This window comes from Mustela lutreola, chromosome 6 (genome assembly GCF_030435805.1).
Source record: "Mustela lutreola isolate mMusLut2 chromosome 6, mMusLut2.pri, whole genome shotgun sequence".
In the NCBI taxonomy this organism is placed as follows: Eukaryota; Metazoa; Chordata; class Mammalia; order Carnivora; family Mustelidae; genus Mustela; species Mustela lutreola.
In genome coordinates, this window is record NC_081295.1 from 53,934,866 (window position 1) to 53,955,711 (window position 20,846).

At 35.6% G+C, this 20,846-nt stretch overlaps 1 protein-coding gene across 6 annotated transcripts in view; it reads right to left on the reverse strand.

The window, feature by feature from the left end:
* Window positions 1–20,846, reverse strand: part of TAB2 (TGF-beta activated kinase 1 (MAP3K7) binding protein 2) — a 92,120-nt gene that overhangs the window by 11,527 nt on the left and 59,747 nt on the right. For all 6 annotated transcript variants that reach the window (XM_059177289.1, XM_059177287.1, XM_059177292.1 and 3 more), the window contains 3 exons: window positions 2,223–2,383; window positions 1,925–2,018; window positions 457–537 (listed from right to left, as the gene is read on the reverse strand). In XM_059177289.1, coding sequence (XP_059033272.1) covers window positions 457–537; window positions 1,925–2,018; window positions 2,223–2,383 — 336 coding nt within the window. The remainder of the gene's footprint in view (window positions 1–456; window positions 538–1,924; window positions 2,019–2,222; window positions 2,384–20,846) is intronic.

Genomic DNA, 20,846 nt, shown 5'->3' on the forward strand with positions numbered 1-20,846 from the left:
AATCTGATTACCAATGATGTAAAATGATAGTAGGTGATAATTTTCAATGATAATCATTCATTTGAAATTCAGAGTATTGTGATTATACAGAATTATGCATAAATAAAATACTCATGAAAAAAAAACTTCCCTAAAGTATTGTTCTCATCAGTTATCTAAAATTTTAAAGAGTACAAATTTTACTGATTTTTTTTTCCCCAAGACTTGCTATTTTAGGAGTATATAATGAATCCTAAGGACATGAATATTACTTTTAAAGAGCTAAGTACATTACACTTCTGCATGCTCCCCCATCCCCAACATGTAAATGAAAATAAGCAAGTATCTTCCTAATGAATTCATCCACGAATGCCAATGTTTGAAGCACTTATAGAATGGAAGGCTGCTAAGAACAAAATTTTCTAAAATCTTGGATTTCAAAATGTAATGGTTTTCACACATAATGAATACACTAACCTTTGGGTTTTGGTGGCACAGGACCTACAAATCCAATATTGTCATAAAAGTTATGAATAGCGCTGGGATTAAAATGTGGTCCTGAAATATATAAAAAGTAAATGTATCAATGTTTATAGCTCAAAAATATTTAATTTTATTTTCCAAAAAAGCAAGTATTTTCTTTCTAAAAAACGTCACAGTATAAACAGAAGAAATGCTTTCATTTATTTTGCACCTCTAATCTCAAATTACATGTAAGGATGTCAAAACAGCCAAGGAAGGTATAATACAGTACTCACAACAGATGTTTAAGTGGTAAATGGGGGAAGAAGTCAAACTTAACTGTTAGTAAGACAGTAATAAAATTACAACTAGACCACTGTTTTATGTGCCAAGTTAAAATAACTTACAATTTAACAATTTAAAATATAATTTCAAATGATCAAACATGATCTTAAGCAACTAAATAAATAGCTTGGCCCCAAATAAGTATTAAAAACCTTGCACTAATTAAATATAATGGTTCAGATGACAAAAGGAGTAAGTTAAGAACTATGGTTGCTAGATCAGCACTAAATTCCTTTTTCTCGCTTTTTAAACTACGGCATCTTCATAGAGTATTTCAAGATACATGACTTATGGAGGTTTTAAAAGAAAATACAACATTATCATCTTTCAACTTGATGGATTTTCAGCACACATTTAAAAAGAGTAACTAAGGACTTCTTTTTTGTTGGTTTCCTTCTCTTATCCTGTCTTTTCCATTTCATATATTTCTATTATTTCCCTAACTTCAGCTTTAGGTTTAAGTTATAAAATTTCCTGTTAGTTGCCTAAGGAACTGACTTAAATTGTCAAGATTTTTTGCTATAATAACCAACTATTGCTTATCAGGAATAGCTCAAGTTTTCATAATAAGCTTTCATAATAAGCTATCCTTGTTCTAAAAATGTGTAAGCCACATTTTTATTCCCTTTTCTGTTTTGTCAATTAAGAAAGTGCCATTAGGGTGGGGATGCCTTTTTAACTATGTTCTTAAAAGCACGATTCTAAAAAAACAAAAAAAACAAAAAAAACCCAAAAAACATGATAAAGCATGATTCTCAAAAGATAAAAGGAAAAAAGGAAATAGGAAAAAGACACGAGTACCTATATTTTACCTTATTAAATATTATAAAAATATTATAAATATTATACATTCTACTAATATTTAATAGCAATACTTTTGACAACATAGCCATAATCACTGTCTTCCCTTAACATGAGAATAGAGTAGGTTTGAATAATACAAATCTTATCAAATTATTCATAAGCCAAATACATAATTTATTCTGGAAGAAAAACAGAATAGTTTTTAGTACTATCTGGCTCCAAAGTCAAACCTGAGACAATTGAAGATTATAACTGCTAAGTTTGTATTCAGCCACAGGAAAAGAGTTGGCAAATTAATACAATGAATTTCAGTTGAATATGCACTGAACTTTACCTCGGGCTTGAAAAAGATCAATTTCTTTGGTTAAGCAGTCAATGTCAATCTGGAGTTGTCTATTACAACTTCTCAACTGCTGCATTTCTTCGAGCTGAAAAATAAGTCCGTGTGAGAAGGATCTGCATTGAATTCTCTTGTCATTAGTTAAGAGTGGAGTTTGGCAGGGGAGGGCGAGAGCAAAGAAACAAGTATGAATTGAGAGCACTTCTAAAAAAACCAGATCAGCTTTTTACACCTACGGCAGATCGCGGATTCTCATGTTCAAGCACAGAGGTCACAAGAGTTACAGACTTACTGAAGGTATTTGGGATATGGAATTTGATCTTTTCAGGCGCCTTCTAGTTAGATTATTTTCCATTTCATTGACCTCAGATTTTAGTTTATCCAGCTTTTTCTTTTGAATCTCAAGTTCTCTTTGAAGTCGTTCCATTCTGGCCTTCTGGTGTACCAACAGAGCTGCAACACATATTAGTAAACATGAGGACCCACCCACTTTAGTCAGTTAACCTTTAAGCTGCCTTGGGAAAACAAAACAAGTAAATATTTCTGCAACAAACAAGAGTATGCCAAGATACCTTAAAAAAACTATTCTGAGTTTAAATGTTTAAAATTTCAAAAATTTTAACCCGCAAATTATTTTAATTATTTAAGCAGACAAACATTACTACTTGTTTAAAATTTTTTAAAAAAAGTGTTTGGATAAACCCCCTTTCTGGCTAAGGATAGTACTTTTAGTAGCTATTACTTCTCTAAATGCTCCAGTCTAGTCAACTACTCTAGTAACTGCTATTTAATTAACATCTGACCCCCTGAAAGGTTAAGACCTTCAACTCTAAGAAGCCTGATGTGTTGGGACTCTGCTAAGGTATTCTAATATGAACACTTTGCAGACATTTTAAAAGGGAATGTGGGTTAAGCTAAATCCATCTTGATGTATGCAATAAATAAAACAAAGCAATTTCAATACATATAAATGTTATCATTAAATTGTTATTTTTTTTTTAAGAGAGAGTGCAACCATGTGAGCAAGGGTGGGGAATAGGGGACAAAGGGAGACAAATAATCTAAGTAGGTTCCACTATTCAGTGCAGAGCCTGATACGGGACTCAATCTCAAGACCCTAAGACCATGACCCTAGCTGAAATCAAGAGTTGGACACTTAACCAACTAAGCTACCAAGGCAGCTCCAAATTGAGAAACATTAGTATTAAATTATTCAAGTCACAAAGTAAAAATGATACCACATAGAGAAATCACTCATATTTTGTGAAAATATTTTCCTAAGGTTTGTTTTTTTTTTTGAGAGAGAGAGTGTGCGTACAGGCACAGGTTAGGGAGGGGGCAGAGGGGGAGAGAGAATCTTAAGCAGGCTCCATGCTCTACACAGAGCATGACAAGGGGCTCGATCTCATGACCCTGAGGATCATGATCCAAGCTGAAATCAAGAGTTGGATACTTAACTGACACCCACGTTCCTTTATTTTCCTAAGATTTTTAAAGAAAGAAATTATGTAAATCAGACTTGTAGCATGAATGATAAACTGCATGGGAAACTTTCTTAAGTCATAAAAATCAGTGTATGTTCTTATGATTAATCCTTGGACAATGTAAGCCTCCTTTTTAGGGTACTGGACTGGAAGTAAAGATAACCTGTGGCCACTTTTGTAAAAAGTCAGCTTGGGATGATTCTATCATGAGAAAACAGGTGGATTTAGAAAAGTACAGTTAACAACCTTTAAAAAGGAAAACTATTAAAATGAAAAACTCAAGTAGATTAAACAGAAGATTAGATTAATGCTGAATAGTCATCTTCAATTAATCTCAAATTTTATGAATCTAAAAAATAAGAAAAAGACTATGGCACATTTGGGCTATTCAATCTAGCAGTGTATTCTAGAGCCAGAATTGGGGTATGGAAGGGGGGAGGCTATTAGGCTCAAGTACTTCAAAATTAACCTTAAATGGTAGGTAATCCCGCCCCCCCCACCAAAATCTGACACTGTTCTAATCCATAGATGCTTCGTCTGTAATTCTCCTTTCTTATTTATTGGAAGAAATAAATACTTGGGCATAATGTTTCATGTTTTAAAAACCATGGCTGATTCTTTTTTGATAAACACTAAAACACTGTTAACTTTCCTCCCATTTTAATACATATTTTGTGACTTCAGGGAGGTGTTTTTGGAGATAAACATGTTCTTGGTTGAAAACTTGCTGTGTCTTTGTTACTTTCCTATCAAGCTTGTTTTGTCAGACTTTTATTCAAATTGGCTTATTTATGTGAACTGCAGTTTTATCCATCTATTTCCAAAATATAATTCTAAATAAGGGTTTGTTCATTCTCCTAAAAGAAGACAAGGGTGTAGGTTGTTATTTTTTGACTGGGACACAAAGAGAAGAAAAGCTGGAAGCAGGACTATAGTGAGAATGAAGGACAAGGCAAAGGAAGATGAGGAATAATATACTTTCCTTCATTTCTAAACTACAACCATCTACTGATAATGTGTCTCAAGTGGCATTATTTAGAAATTTGTTCAAATTTGTCATTATTTATAAGTAGCATTTCTTAAAATTAATACTCAAAAATTTTTCCCTAATGACTAAATCCTTCAATTTCTCTAATGACTAAATGATGGTTTATATTTATGCTGAAATTATAAAACAAGATATATATTTGTGGTACTCTTCAATATTATATTATGAGCGGGGATGAGAACAGATTTCCTAAGAAACTGAAACCCAACTTATAACACATTTGAGTGATCAAAATTTATATTTTAAGGGCAGAGAGTGAACCACAGGGTGAGAAATTATTATGACAATTATCCCCAGGCTAGTGATTTCTTTGGAGTGTCTGCTAGAAGCAAATGCAAACTGATTGTCAGCAATCCACTTCTACTACCAGTGAGCTATTACTAAGGGATCCATACGGAAAAATTGAAGAGAAGCTCTCAATAGAAAACTATGACCAAACAAGAAAATGATCTACCATGAGAATCAATGGCCCAGAAAGAGCCCCCACACTCAAAAGACAGGTTAAAGAATAGGAAAAGATATTTACAAATGATGTAAAGGGTTAGCGTCCGAAAACTACAAAGAACTTATAAAACTCACCATCCCAAAACCAAATAATCTATCCAGTTAAGAAATGGTCAGAAGACATGAATAGACATTCTTCCAAAGACATCCAATGGGTAACAGATACACGAAAAGATGCTCAACGTCACTCACCATCAGGGAAATACAAATCAAAACCACAATGAGATATCACCCCACACATGTCAGAATGGCTAAAGTTAACAAGGGAAACAGATGTTGGGGAGGATGCAAAGAAAGGGGAACCCTCTTACACTCTGGTGGAAATGCAAACTGGTGTAGCCACTCTGGAAGACAGTGTGGAAGTTCCTTAAAAGGGGAGACTGCACTACTAGGTATTTACCCAAAGGATACAAAAATACAGATTCAAAGTGGGTATGTGCACCCTGATGTTTAAAGCAGCCTTATCAAGAATAGCCAAACTATGGAAAAAGCCCAAGTATCCATCAACTAATGAATGGATAAAGCAGCTGTGGTGCACACGTACACACACATACACACACACACACACCCCACACACAATGGAATATTACTCAGCCATAAAAAAGAATGAAATCTTGCTTTTACAACAATTTGGATAGAGCTAGGGTACATATGCTAAATAAAATAAGTCAGTCAGAGACCAGTATCTTATTTTACTTAAATGTGGGATATAGGAAACAAATAGATGAACATATGAGAGAAAGAAGTGGATAGCAAAAAAAGAAAGAGGGTGGCAAACCATAAGAGACCCTTAAACAGAGGGTCAGAGGGTCAGAGACCCACTTAAACAGAGAACAAACAGGCTTAATTGAGGTAGGTGGGGGATGGGCTAAGTGGGTGATGGGCATTAAGGAGGGCACTTGGGATGAGCACTGGGTCTTCTATGTAAGTGATGAACCACTAAATTCTACTCCTGAAACCAATATTACACTATGTGTTAAACTAACAGAATTTAAATAAAAATCTGGAAAGAAAAAAAAAAAGGAAAAGTACCATAAACAACTCTAGAAATGAGAAATATAGTCAGTGAAATGAAAAAATCAAACAAATGAAACAGCAGATTAGACAAAGTAAAAGACAGTTAGTGACCTGGAAGATAAATCTAAGATCATTACCCAGACACAGAGATAAAGTGACAGCAAACATTAAAGGGGTTAAAAAATCTCATGTAAGTCTAAAAAGGAGTTCCAGAAGAAGATAACAGAAAGAATGGAGGAGAGGCAAAATTTGATTAAGAGATGCTTGCTGAAAATGTTCCAAAACTAAAGAAATAACAGAATCTAGAAGATAATGCAATAATTTGATCCTCTAGATTATCAGAGCATGGATGAATAAATACATTTTTAGATAAAGTTTAGGGGAATTTACCAACCACAGATTGCGGCTGAAAGAACTACTAATGTTTTTTGATAAGACGGAAATTAATACAAAAGGAAAGAACAGATGAATAAATTCAAATAAAGTTCTAACTCTAAAACAATGGAGAAGGACCATGGCAGTGGGTGGGGTAGCATAAATTGCTTAGAAAAAAATAAAACTAGAACATTAGAAAATAACAAGAAATTGGAAATGTGAAGACCAGACAAGCATTCTAAAGTCTTAAAAGTATTTAGGAATACTCTCAAATGTTGCTAAACCAAATACACATGTTGGGGCACCTGGCTGGCTCAGTAAGTAGAGCATGTGATTCTTGACCTTGGGGTCATTGACCTTAAGCCTCATATTGGGTGTGAAGCCTACTTAAAAAAAAATACACACACATGTTAACTAGCTAGGGATCATTAGTAGAGAAAGCTAAATAGAATGCAGTTTCTAAATTAAAAGACCAAATAAAAGGAGAAATTATTATTATTATCTGGTTAAACTTAGATGGCAGGAAAGAAGGAAAAAAAAATTAAAAAATCATGACAAGAATAATTCCAAATATATCAGTAATCACAACTCTAATTTAATTAAATGTATTTGTTTAGATACAAGAGATCTGCACATTAGATTCTTTAAAATTTGGGTATATGCTGTTCATAAGAACACATTTAAAACAATTCATTCACACATTTAATATATTGAGAGTCTACTTATGAAATCAATGAACAGGAAAAATTCCTGCCCTTGTGGAGCTTACACTATAGAGGTAGGAGAGATGTGTGTGTGTGTTTGTGTGTGTGTGTGTGTGTGGTGTGTGTGTGTGCAAGAACAAGGCCCTAAAGAAGTGGTCAACAAACTGGACCAATGGACAAAAACGGCCCACTGCCTGTTCTGCGGAAAAAAAGTTTTACCAGAGTACAGCCACGCTTACTTGTTTACTTACTGTCTGTAGCTGTTTTTGTGTTACAACAGCAGAAGTGAAGAGCTATGACAGAAATTGCACGGCTTGCAAAATCATACACAGTTTATTTACTATTTGGCCCTTTATCAGATCATGTGGAGACTTGATCATATTAGGAAGTTTGAGTAGAAGGGGACTCATCATAGCACAGAAAGGTCAGGAGTAAAAGGACTAAAGTAAAATAAATATTTTGTGCTTTGGGTACCACTCGAAGAGACACAAAATAAAAGGAGTCAATTGCTGGGGATATTCAAAGTCTGTGGTACGCTAAAGGCAACATCAACACCCAAACCCAGCTCTGCACCTCATTGAACTGACTCAGCCCTTTAATAACCCACAGAAAAGAGAGGTGTTCTTGTTTCTGGGTGTAAATACTACTTATCTAGTCTCTTCTCTCTCTCTCTTTTTTTTTTTTACACACAACATTTGGCATTTAACAAGAAATTATGAGACACACAGAAAGCAAGAGAAAAACCCAACATCACCAAGAGATAAGGCAATCAACAGAACCACACTAGAAGATGACCCAGATGCTAGAACTACCTGATGGAATTTAAAAATAACTGTGATTAATATGTTAAAGGATCTAGTTAAAAAGGTGGACAACAGGCAAGAATGAAGAGATAATCTAAGAAATGTAAATTATAAAAAAAGGGCAAATGCTGGAAATTAAATATGGCATCAGAGAAAACAGATTCCTTCAACAGGGGCACCTGGGTGGCTCAGTCATTAAGCGTCTGTGTTAGGCTCCAGTCATGATCCCAAGGTTCTGGGACCAAGCCCCGCTTCGGGCTCCTTCCTCAGTGGGAAGCCTGCTCTCCCCTCTCCTGCTGTCTCTCCCCTTTGTTGGGTTCCCCCTCCAGCTCTCTGTCAAATAAATAAAATCTTTAAAAAAAAGATTCCTTCAACAGACTTACCAGCACACTGGACACAGAAGAATCAGTGAACTTGAGAGACAGAAATTACCCAAACACAAAGAAAAAATTGAAAAAAAGAACAAAGCATCCAAGAGATGCAGGAAATATCAAACAGTCTAATAATACACATGTAATCAGTGAAAAACAAGTCTGAAGAAATATTTGAAGAGATAATGGGAAAATATCTTCTAAAATTAAGGAAAGACAACATATCACAGATTAAAGAAGCCCAGAGATCTCCAAGCAGTATTAAAACAAAACAAACCAGACATACCATAATCAAACTACTGAAAACCAAAGATATAGAGAAAATCTTGGCCAGTAGAGAAGTGTTTTTTTTTTTTTTTTTTCCCCTTAAGAGATTTATTTATTTACTTCGGAAAGACAGGGCATGTATGGGAGTGGAGGTCGGGGGAGCGGCAGAGGGAGAGAATTCTCGAGCAGACTCCCTGCTGAGCGCAAAGCCTGACAGGGAGCTTGATCCCCGGGCACCAAGATCCAAGATCATGAAGGGTACCAAGATCCAAGATCATGAAGTAGGCCAAAATCGAAAGCTAGTTGCCCTTGGTTGGGCAGGTGCCCCCACTAGAAAAGTTTTGAAAGTGACCAGATGAGTATAAAATCAAAATAAACCAAGTGTAGTAATACCCACTTCAGAAAAAAAAGAAGTTTTGAAAGTGACCAAATGAGTATAAAATCAAAATAACCCAAGTGTAGTAATACCCACTTCAGAAAAAAAAAATGGACTTTAGGGCAAAGTATGTTATGAGATAAAGAGGCTTCTTAATGATAAAATTCGGGGAGGGGGGTAGCTAGCATCCAACTTTGTTTCGAAAACTTATAGAAGAACATTCAAATTTATTTTCCAACCAGTGTATCTCAGAACATACATTCCAGGACAGGGGCTGAACACTCTTCCAGTCAGAGAGAGCTCCATTAGTAATCCCCAATATGATAGTTTTTGTTTCTATCAAAATACAAAAGTAAACTACAGAGTTGAGAGCTAGACAGAAGACCAATATTAGCAGGAGATACCCTTTAACAACAGCCAGAAATATGATTCAAAAAAGATGTAGAAAAATGAAGGAGCCAGAGCTGCTGAAGGTTGTGGGGGTATTTTGAAGTTAAAGAGTAAATTCTTCAGAATGTTTCTGAAATAGAAAAAAATATTACATTCATAAAGAGAGACGTTTTTACAATGGCTAATGACATGACTTGCCTTTGGGGAAAATGGCAAGATATATCCTATGATTAGCCTGAAGCCCTAAAGTAAAATATTGTGAATCCACAGTCTGAGAATTTATGAGAGATTTCTTTCCAGTGAAAACAAAAACTTAGAGCAGAGTTATAATGACTATATTACTTAGAAGTGACAAATGTAGTTTATAGACTATTCGGGATTTCTTAAGTATGTCTGTCAATTATAAACAAAATAAAAAGTGCTCTGAAGATAGCAGGAGAGATATATGACTCTTTCTTAGCAATTCTTTCTTCTAAGGGCCTGGATTTTTATGTGTCTAGTTCACTTTCATTTGTTGCTTGGGATTTTTAGATAGAAATCTGGGAAAGATGAATGACAAAGAAAAGAGGGGTGTCAAGGTAAATCATGAAAATTCAGCTAAAGCCAATGAACTCCTGTTCTCTAGTTGTGGTCTGTCTCCTAATTTTAACTTCTACCATATAAACCATTATACAGTACATATACATTAAGAGCCGTTATCAGACTCGTAATGAAGAAAATTAATTACAGTCATTTAAAAAAAATTATTTGAAAGACTGAGTGAGAGAAAGCATGAGTTGGGGAGCAGGAGAGCCAGGTTGGGCAGAGGGAGAGGGAGAGGGATAAGCAGACCAGGGAGCTTGATATGGGGCTGGATCCCAGGACCTTGAGATAGTCACCTGATCTGAAGGCAGATGCTTAACCAACTGAGTCACCTGGGCGCCCCAATTACAGTATTTTTATAAATAAGACCCTTTTGGTCTGAATCAGGCTCTACCTAAGGAAGTTAGCTTTCACAGTCCTTCATTCTTATATATAAACCAACAGCCATGGATCGCCACATATTTCAGTAACATTTGACATGTAAAAGACCTAGATAAAGAGAAAGATTAAACCCAGATTAAGCAGAGATAATTCAGGAGCTAGACAAAAACTTAAATCCTAATTAGCATCATTAAGTGATCTGTGATATTCACATACCCATAAAACAATCTGCTGTGAGAAAAGAATTAGATAACTAGCTCTTAGAAATTAAAAACAGCATTTGCCGAAATGAAAATGTCCTATCTGGGTTGGAGCAAAAACTAAGGAAGTATACTCAATTACAGAACAGGAAAGATAAGGAGGTAGAATATTTGAGGATTAACGATGAGAAAGAGAAGGCTGTCTAGGAAGTCAAATTGTTGTATAAGAGAAGTTCTAGAAAGAAACAGTGGAAACAGGAATCAGGAGGGGATTTTCAGAACTGAAAGAAAACACTAGCCTTCCAACTGAAGGAGTTCACTGAATGTGGAACAAGGATAATTTAAAGATAGACCTAAACCCAGATACATAATTGTGTCTATATATATTAGATACATATTTATATCTTATAACTATATTTATAAGATACTATAGTATACTATAGGTATACAGATACTATAACTATACTATATTTATAAGATACTATAAAATACATATAAATGTATATAAGCATGCATACCTTGGTAAAATAATATCCAGTCATACATGAGTAGTTACTATAATAAGGCATTGGTAAAGACTGTGCTTTAGTTTTATCTGTGATGTTTGCATTGTAACAGTATTTCATTCAGCCAAAAACACATTAATTACATTTTTACTATTCTGGAATCTGAGATTTTCTGGATTGGATGTGGAGCCCAGTGCAGGGCTTGAATTTATAACCCTGAGCTGAAGACCTGGACTGAAGAGTCAGATGCTTAACCAACCGAGCCACCCAGGCACCCCCAAGATAATTTTAATAGTTAAGGAATTTAAGTCAATTTCTATACTCCCTGTTCAAAGGACATTACCATGAGTAAAATGTCAAGGAAGGAAACAAAGTTAAACTAGTTCAAGAGCTTAAATATTATTACTTTGTATTTATAAATCAATATCCCACTATAGGAGAAACTTGCTTTTTTTGTTAGTTCATTTCATTTTACACTTGGAAAAATGCAGCATTTTTGAGTTTTCATTATTAAGTACATGTCTCAACTAAACCTCAAGCTCCTTGAGAGTAAACACTGAATTCAGTTTTGTACCACGGGGTATCTATATTAAACCTTGACAACTGTAGGCACTTGATAAATATCTGTTAACTGTAAAATAATGACAATTTGACTTTCAATGAATGACAGAGTAAAATACTAATTTTTGGTCTAAGAGATAGAAATATTAATAAAATAAAAACATGAAATTTATTTTAGAGTTTCCTTGAATGTTTATCTTTAGTATTTATCACAGTGCAACTGAATACATTTTGAAATATGGCAAGACTTCTAGGTTGCTCACAATGCGGAAAGGTAGCTTTTTTTATATGCTAGTTCTACCAAGAAAATAAAATAACTTATGTATTTAACATCTTGATCACACATTGACTTTGTTTTCTAAACCTATAATCTGATATATATATATAGTTATATATAGTTATATATATATAACTATTTGAAACACAAAAAAAGGGGAAGATAAGTAACAGAGAAAAAAAATTCAGTACCTTTTGAAATCCTCTTTCAGTCAAAATTACATTTTAGTAGATAAAGGTAATTTAAGTATGCAACTCCCTCTTGTGGTTGTTAAAATAACTATTAGTTAATTCAAATACTAGGGCCCGTAAGCCACCCCTCTAGGCATCTCTTTTAAGCAGCAGTTTTAGAAAGCTTAGTCTTTACCCAGCTTTTGTCAACTTTCAGGGAGCGATGGAAACAATTTCTTACTCAACTTTATTTGTAATTAGAAAAACACACCTCAAGTTTCAGATGATGTTAGCTTTACTAATTTTAGGTATTTAATATTGTAAATAACATAATTTCTCCAAAAGTAAAAAAAAAGGGGGGTATGCAGTGCACATATTAAAAGAATACCTTTGCCACTGGAAAATATAACAGGTATTTATGGATACAAAGATCTTGGGCTTATTATAAAAGAGAGAGAGGAGAGAGAGAAATTTGCCATTGGAAACACAATAGATATTTACAATAGATATTTATTCCTAATGTCTTTTATACTTTCGTCTGTCATAATGATTTTATATGCCTAAATCAGGTACATGCCTAAGTGACTGTACCAAGCAAGGTACAATGTCAGCTTCTAAAATAAATCAAGACTTTTCTAGACTCTAACTGTTGACAGCAGGGGTATTCGTTTTATATGCTAATGTGTAATTATTATCACTTGTTTAGTGATGGAGTCACAAAGGATTCAAAGATGGCAATTACTCATTAAAATAAACATCTTGATGTTTTCATCTACTTTCCCATTTTTAAGGAGACTCTGAAATCCGATCTTTCAACAGTGCTGCAACTAGGCCTGTAATCTGGGTAACAGAAATAACAAAACTATGAGGAATGATGCTTAACTCCTGTAATTATTTTTAAGAATCTTAAATTACTTATACTTCATATTAATAATAGAGGAGTATGAGATTTCTGCTTGATAACACTTTTTTGGCCTAATTTGTACATAAGTAAGATTCTAATGCAATCTTACAGCATTAAGATACAGATACTATCTAAAATTTTTGTTTTAGAGAAAAATAAAACCAGGCCTTAGAGAAGCCAAAAGAGCCTCCAAGAAATACAAATGGATGAACCATTAAAGAAACTGGGGACATTTACAGTTTAAAAAGGCTTACCCTTTTAAAGGGGGAATATGAAATATGAAAATAACTATTTTCAAGTTTTTGAAGGGTTGCCACAGGTAAGAGAAATGAGGCCAATTCTATATAGTTTCAAAGACTATCACTATAATTTATGAGAAGGTATGTGCAAGATTTCTGATCTTTTGAAATACTGGAATGTTGTGAAGGGCTAGTTTCTTTCTTTCTTTCTTTCTTTTTTCTTCAAGATTTTATTTATTTATTTGACAGAGATCACAAGTAGGCAGAGAGAGAGGGAGGAAGCAGACTCCCTGCTGAGCAGAGAGCCCCATGGCCCGATCCCAGGACCCTGAGACCATGACCTCAGCTGAAGGCAGAGGCTTTAACCCACTGAGCCACCCAGGTGCCCCGAAGGGCTAGTTTCTAAATAAGACATAAACCCCAGAAACCAGAAAGGAAAAAAAGATTGGCAAATTTGAACATACAAAATTAAAGAAAATTATAAAACAAAAAAATTTATTGATCAAGTTAAAAGTAATCATGTATTAGAAAAAAACAGACCAGGTATCCAACAAAAACAGGCAAGTTCACAAAATATAAATGGCTTAAAAATTAATACAGGAAAAGATGCTCAAACTCACTCATATTTAAAAGATGCAATTTTTAAAAATCCCAAACAATACATTTTAGCTTGCTAGATTGACAAAGATATATACATACTTTTCAATCACCTACATAGTGATGGGTAGGGGAGGGAAGAAAGGAACATCCTTATTTATGTTGCCAAAAGGGGCACCTGGGTGGCTCAGTGGGTTAAAGGCTCTGCCTTCGGCTCAGGTCATGATCCCAGGGTCCTGGGATTGAGCCCCGCATCGGGCTCTCTGCTCAGCAGGGAGCCTGCTTCCTTCTCTCTCTCTCTGCCTGCCTCTCTGCCTTCTTGTGATCTGTCAAATAAATAAATAAAAATTTTAAAAAAAAGTTGCCCCCCAAAAATTGTTGCCATAATTACAAATATGAGAGTATAAATTGGTAGATAGAGTCTTGAAATTGGCAACATGTTCTGTGGTAGTCATTGGTGTCCTTCACCAAGTATTTCTGGCTCTCTGCCTTCTGGGTATGTATAGTAGAATTATGCCTCTCCATTCTCTAGCAATCAGATGTGGTTAGATGTGGCTCAGTAACTTGCTTTACTAAAGAGTAATATGTCTGGGTAGAAGCTTAAGGAATCAGTACCGATTTGTTGTATTCCTTTTGTCTTGCCTGACCACTCATGGAGGCATGGAATGGAGCTTCCCTCAACCTGGGTCCTTAAGTGAGGATGATACAGAACAGAGCCCACCAGCTAATCTATGGTGGCAAGTGAGCTAGAGATAAACCTTGGTTGTTAAAGCCAGTTTGTTACTGAAGCATAACCAAGGCTAAATGATATATCTATCAAAATTAAAAATACACATATCCTTTGACACAGCAGTTCCACTCCTGGTAATCTAATCTCTTCTGCCAACATACTTGGACACGGGCATAAATATGTATGTACAGGATTTTTACTGCAGCAGTTTGTAAAAACAAGACCTTAAGGTCTATCTATCAAGAAAGGCCTGGTTATGGATTATGGTACAAAATACTACGCAGCCGTTTTTTAAGAAAAGAGATCTGCACCTGCTGACATGGAATAATTTCAAAGAGACAGAGACAAAAAAATGACAAAGACAAAAAGCAACATGCTGTATTTGTACAAAAAGAGGTGTAAATATGTGTGTATATATGTATATAAATATGTTTATATACATATATATGCTTGGTAGACAGTTTCAATTTTTAGAAAAATACAAAATGAAATATTTGTGAATAGCTATTGGTTGTCTCTGGTGAGGGGAACTTTTCAGTACATACCCTTTTATTTTTTATTTTTTTTATTTTATTTATTTTTTTTTTTTAAAGATTTTATTTATTTATTTGACAGAGAGAGATTACAGGTAGGTAGAGAGGCTGGCAGAGAGAGAGAGAGAGAGAGAGAGAGAAGCAGGCTCCCCGCCGAGCAGAGAGCCCGACGTGGGACTCGATCCCAGGACCCCGAGACCATGACCTGAGCCGAAGGCAGCGGCTCAAACCACTGAGCCACCCAGGCGCCCCCATACCCTTTTATTTTGATTGTATTTATTTTTAGATCAAGTATATGTAGAAAAATATTTCAGTGCAATTCCTATAAGAATCCCAGCTGACTTATCTGTAGAAATTGACAAGTTGATTCTAAAATTTATATGGAACAAGAGGCCACAAATAACCAAAATAATCCAGAAAAAGAAAAATGCAGAATTTACATGTCTCAATTTCAAAACTTACCACAAAGTAACAATAATTAATCAGTATAGTACTGACATAAAGATAGACAGATAGATCAATGAAAAATAATTAAGAGTCTAGAAATAAACCCATGTGCTTAAGGTCAACTGATTTTCTATGAGGGTGCCAAGACCATTCAATGAGGAAAGAAAAGTCTTTTCAACAGATGGGTGCAGGGATATCTGGATAAGCCACATGTGAAAGAATGAAGTTAGGCCCTTACCTCATACTAGTATATAGAAATTAACTCAAAATACATTAAAGATCAAAATATGAGCATTAAAACTATAAAACTGTTGGGAGAAAACATAGGAGTAATTCTCATGACCTCTGATTTGGCAAGTGATTCTTAGATATGACACCAAAAACATGTGCAATGAAAGGAGAAACAGCAAAATAAATAAGTTGGACTGTAGCTAAATTAAAAACTTCTGTGCTGCAGAGAACACTATTAAGAAAAATAGAAAGACGGGATGCCTGGCTGGCTTAGTTGGTAGAGCATGCAATTCTTTTTTTAAAGATTTTATTTATTTGACAGACAGAGATCACAAGTAGGCAGAGAGACAGAGGGAAGCAGGCTCCCCACTGAGCAAAGAGCCCAATATGGGGCTCGATCCCAGAACTCTGGGAGTCATGACCTGAGCAGAAGGCAGAGGCTTTAACACACTGAGCCACCCAGGTGCCCCAGAGCATGCAACTCTTGATTGCGGGGGTCATAAGTTCAAGCCCCATATTGGGTGTAGAGCTTACTTAAAAAAAAGGGAAAAAGAAAATTCACAGAATAGGAAAAAATAATTACAAATCATGTAAGAGACTTACATTTAGAAAGCACAAAGAATTCACATAACTCAGTAGAAAAAGACAAATTACCCAATTTAAATGGGGACACAGGATATAAATAGGCATTTCTCCAAAGAAAATAGACAAATGGCCAATAAACACCTGTAGTAACCTTCCATGTCATTAGCCATCAGAGAAATGCAACTCAAAACCACAAGGAGATATGACTTTACAGTTATTGGGATGGCAAGCTTCAAAGTCAAACAATGGCAAATATTGTTGACGATGTAGAGAAATCAAAATCCTCTTAATCAGCTGGTGGAATCTGCCAAATGGTGCAGTCACTTTGGAAAGCAGTCTGGCAGTTCCTCAGTGGCTAAACAGAGAATTACCATGTGGATGAGGAATTCCACTCCCAGTATATGTCCAAGAGATATAAAAACAAATGTCCACAAAAAAGTGTACATGAATGTTTACAGTAGCATTATTTGTAATAGCTGAAAGATGGAAACAACCAAATGTCCATCAACTGATGAACGAACAAACAAAAGTGTAGTGTATCTCTCTACACTAGTGCATTATTTGGCTATAAAAAGGAATGAAGTACTAACACATGCTACAGCATGGATGAACTTCTAAAACATTATGCTAGGTGAAAAAAGCCAGTCACAGAAAACTATGTATTATATAATTTCATTTATATGAGGTATCCAGAAGATGTAAATCTAGAAGTAGATGACTGGTTGCTTAGGACTAGGGCTGGAGGTAATGGGACAGGCGGGTGATGGCTAAAGGGTGTGGAGTTTCTTCCAGAGGGGAGAAGAATGTTTAACATTGGTTGTTGTTTCTGGTGGCATATAAGTGACTATACCAAAAATCATTGATTTGTACACTGTAAGTAAGTGAACTTCATGGGATTAACTCTATTTTAATAAAGCTATTAAAATAATAACTAAACCTTTTAACTGACTGAGCTGCCGAGGTACCCCAGGACTGATTTTAAGGAAGAATGAGATAAATTTGTACATGCCAAAATGCAATGATCTTAAGGTGTTAAGCAAAAACCGTGTTGTCTCTCTCTACAATGTTTGTTATATATACCATAGGGTATGTACAGATGATAAAATCCTGCATATGTGTATTCATGTATACACACCCCATATGGATAGTGTATCCCCATTACAGATGGGGTGTGTGTGCGCCTGTGATTATGAAGCCAAGGAGGATAAAGATGGCTAACGGAGGTTACCTCTGAGAGTTAAGTGCTGGGAGGGCTGGTGGAAGGATTAAGGCAGGGGCTGAAAGAAGACCCATTTTTATTCTACCTTTCTTTTTTGGGGGGTTGAAATTTCTTTTACCATATGTGTACGTTGCATAATACTTTTTAAAAAGATCAGTTTAATATAGGAAATAACTTGCTAGAAGAGTGCAGTGTTCTTTAGCTATGCAAGCATGTACAGAATGGATTCATACTTACTGGGGACTTTGTAGGATTAAGGTGTTGGATAAGCAAATAGATTAGATAACCTTTGAAGAATGTGAGATGAATTTTAAAGTCTCTTCCAACCCTGAGATTTATTTCAAATTTAAAAAGGTAGTTAGTCTCAAGATTGGGAAGAAACTATGAAAATTCTGTACAGGTTGATGTCAATTAAGCTTCACTTTGATTTAATTACCTAACATAATCTCAAGGTCAACATAGTAAGTCAAAAAAGGCATTTCTAATCGGTAGGCGCATAAAATAAAGGCAAAAGGCAAAATAAAAAAATCTGAACTAATTGAAGTTATATCTCCTCTTGGAAAGAATACTTAGCTCTCTCAATTTTTGTCACGATTAAGCATTTTTATGAAATCTTATTAAACAGAAAGGTGTTGTGATTTGGAGAGAAGCATTGATAAAAAAGAAAATGACAAGGAATAAGAAATACAAAGTCCAAGAAGCTCATTTTCATGTTGTAAGTTTTCTTATTTGTTTTTCTATTTTAGGTTCAAAGTCAAGGCTACTGCTTAACAATATGACAGGACTATAAATATAACTGGAAGGAAAGTACTGAAGTATCATTAAAAATGTTTATGACCTTATATATGTAACTTTTAACACCGCACAGATGGATTTCTGTAAAAATAACAGAGAAGAAATTATTTTTTGGCAGCAGTGGTAGTTTGTAAGAGCTTCTAGCATAGAAAGCAGCCCTTCTTCCCCTGACCATGAAAACTGGCTTGAATGAGTGAAGCATTTGTTCTCCACATCATAGCAGTTGCCAGTGTTACTAAGAGCATACTTCTATGAACAGAAAACACGAGAAAGCCTCAGAATACAGTGAATAATCAGGTATTTCTGGTACTTTCAGAAGTCAGGTAGAGTCAGGTAGTATAACTGAAGGGGGGTAAATGTAACCATTTGGCCACACAGTAATCTTACTGCTGCTGAGCAATTTTCGCTGCAATCTTTGTTCTTCTTAGCAGGTAAAATAAGAGTCTTCTTCACATCCATAGACTATGAAATGGAACTTCTCTCAAACCTGAATTTGTCTTTACTATTGGGCAGTCATTTGTGTCCCTGGTTCCTGTGGTAGTTTAAAGACTCAAGTGCAATTTATTTCCTTTAGCAGTAGCAGTGGGAGATTTGGTGGAGAAATAAGTAGGATTGTGATAGAAGTTTCATTAATTTACATCTTTTTCTTCTGCTCATTCTATAGCAGAGGGCATATCCAACAAAGTATCTTTTTAAAACATAAATTCTCTTTTTTGAAATGTTTTATTGTAGATTTAAAACGTTATATGAAATACAAATGAAAAAAATAATGCATTTTGTTTACCAAATATATTTATGTGTATATTCCCTCCTCAGTCTGAGAAAAATATTTTCCTATGACTCTAGTACCTGGCTCAGCTTCTTTTCCTACTTGGAAATAGTCATGTTCCAGGAACTATAGAAAGATCAATTTCACTGCAGGAGGGAGAGAGATTGCTTTTCTCTGTATTGCCAACCCCACAGAAATCAGAGTTGAGGAAAGATGCTTGCTTAAGATCAGTATTATCTGGTAGTATGGTAGTGAGCGCTGCAGGAACGGCAGAGCATCATGCACATGTAAGGTACCATCATAAAAGATGCATTTTGGGGGCACCTGGGTGGCTGAGTGGGTGAAGCCTCTGCCTTCGGCTCGGGTCGTGATCTCAGGGTCCTGGGATTGAGCCCCATATGGGGCTCTCTGCTCAGTGGGGAGCCTGGTTCCCCCCCCCCCACCAGCCGTCTGCCTCTGTCTACTTGTGATCTCTCTTGTTATCAAATAAATAAAATCTTTAAAAAAAAAAAAAAGATGCATTTTCAGAAAAGAACAATCCTTTGATACTAATAGAACAGAGTCAGAAAAAAAACACTCAATCAAAACTTTGTCAGTGGATATGCATAAATCTGGGTCAACAACAGCAGTTCCATATGAAACAGAAGGAAACGAGATGGAAGGCTGCAGAACAGTATCTCCCCAATATGGTGTGCACGCACAGAGAAAATACAAGGGTGCGTGGCCACACAGATGTTATGAAATTCAGAATTTCACACGTAGATATGTTTAAAGAAAGTGAGCATGGTTGTTTAAATGTTCTGAAGGCTGTTAGTGAAGAGAAGTAATCTGAGTGGCAGAGTCTAAGGAACCCTGCTATTTGCTATTTGGGTAGATTTTGAGCTCTCAGACCAGAGCCTGCACTCATCAGCAATTTTTTAAATCTTTTTTTTTTTAAACCTTTAGGTGCCTTTAGAAGGTGTTCCCAATACAACTCCAGGGTATTTATTTTTCAAATTGTTTTCCTAATTACAATTGTATGTTGTGATTTCTTTCCCTACAGCTGCCTGTTTTTGTTTTACTTCTCATTGAGTGATCTTTTAGCTTCACACTTCTTAAACCGGGGCACATGTGGTCCCCACAATGACGTACCAGGGGTTACGTGATGCTACAAGACAAACTTGAAGCATCTTTCCAAAGGGTTTATTTTGAAAATGTGGAAAGATATTACAATGCCATTGATTCTGTTACTTGTCCTTTGGCAAGGTTCTTACTTACCCAGTATGTTCATAAATTAAATAAATAAGAGAGAAGATAATTCAGATTGGGCTCCATGTTCAGTATGGAGGCCAATGTGGGGCTCGATCTTGTAACCCTGAGATCATGACCGGAGTCAAAATCAAAATCTGGACGCTTAACTGACTGAGTCATGCAGGTGGCCCCTGTTCCTAAGTGTTTTAATCTGAAAATAGGAATAGTACTAGTGTCTACTTTATACTTGGTTGTGAGAAATGAATGGGCATTCAGAAAACTGCCTAGCACATAGTAAACTTTCAGCAGGTATTAGGTATTGTGTCTTAATATTCTTCATTCACCCCCCCCCCCCCCAAGTAAATATAAGCAAGGAAGGAGACAGGAAATGCTGGGTGGAGATTAAGATAGGAAGATCAAAGATAATCTCATGGAAAGGGTGAAGGTGACATTTGAGTAAAGATCTGAAGGGAGATAAGCATGGATTCTGGGAGAAGAGAATCTGAGACAGAGAAAACAGACAAATATGAAGAGCCTAAGGCATGCCTACCATGCTTAAGGAATGCCAACAGGGCTGGAACAGTGAGTGAAGTGGTAAGCAGAAGGAAAAGAGATGAGGGA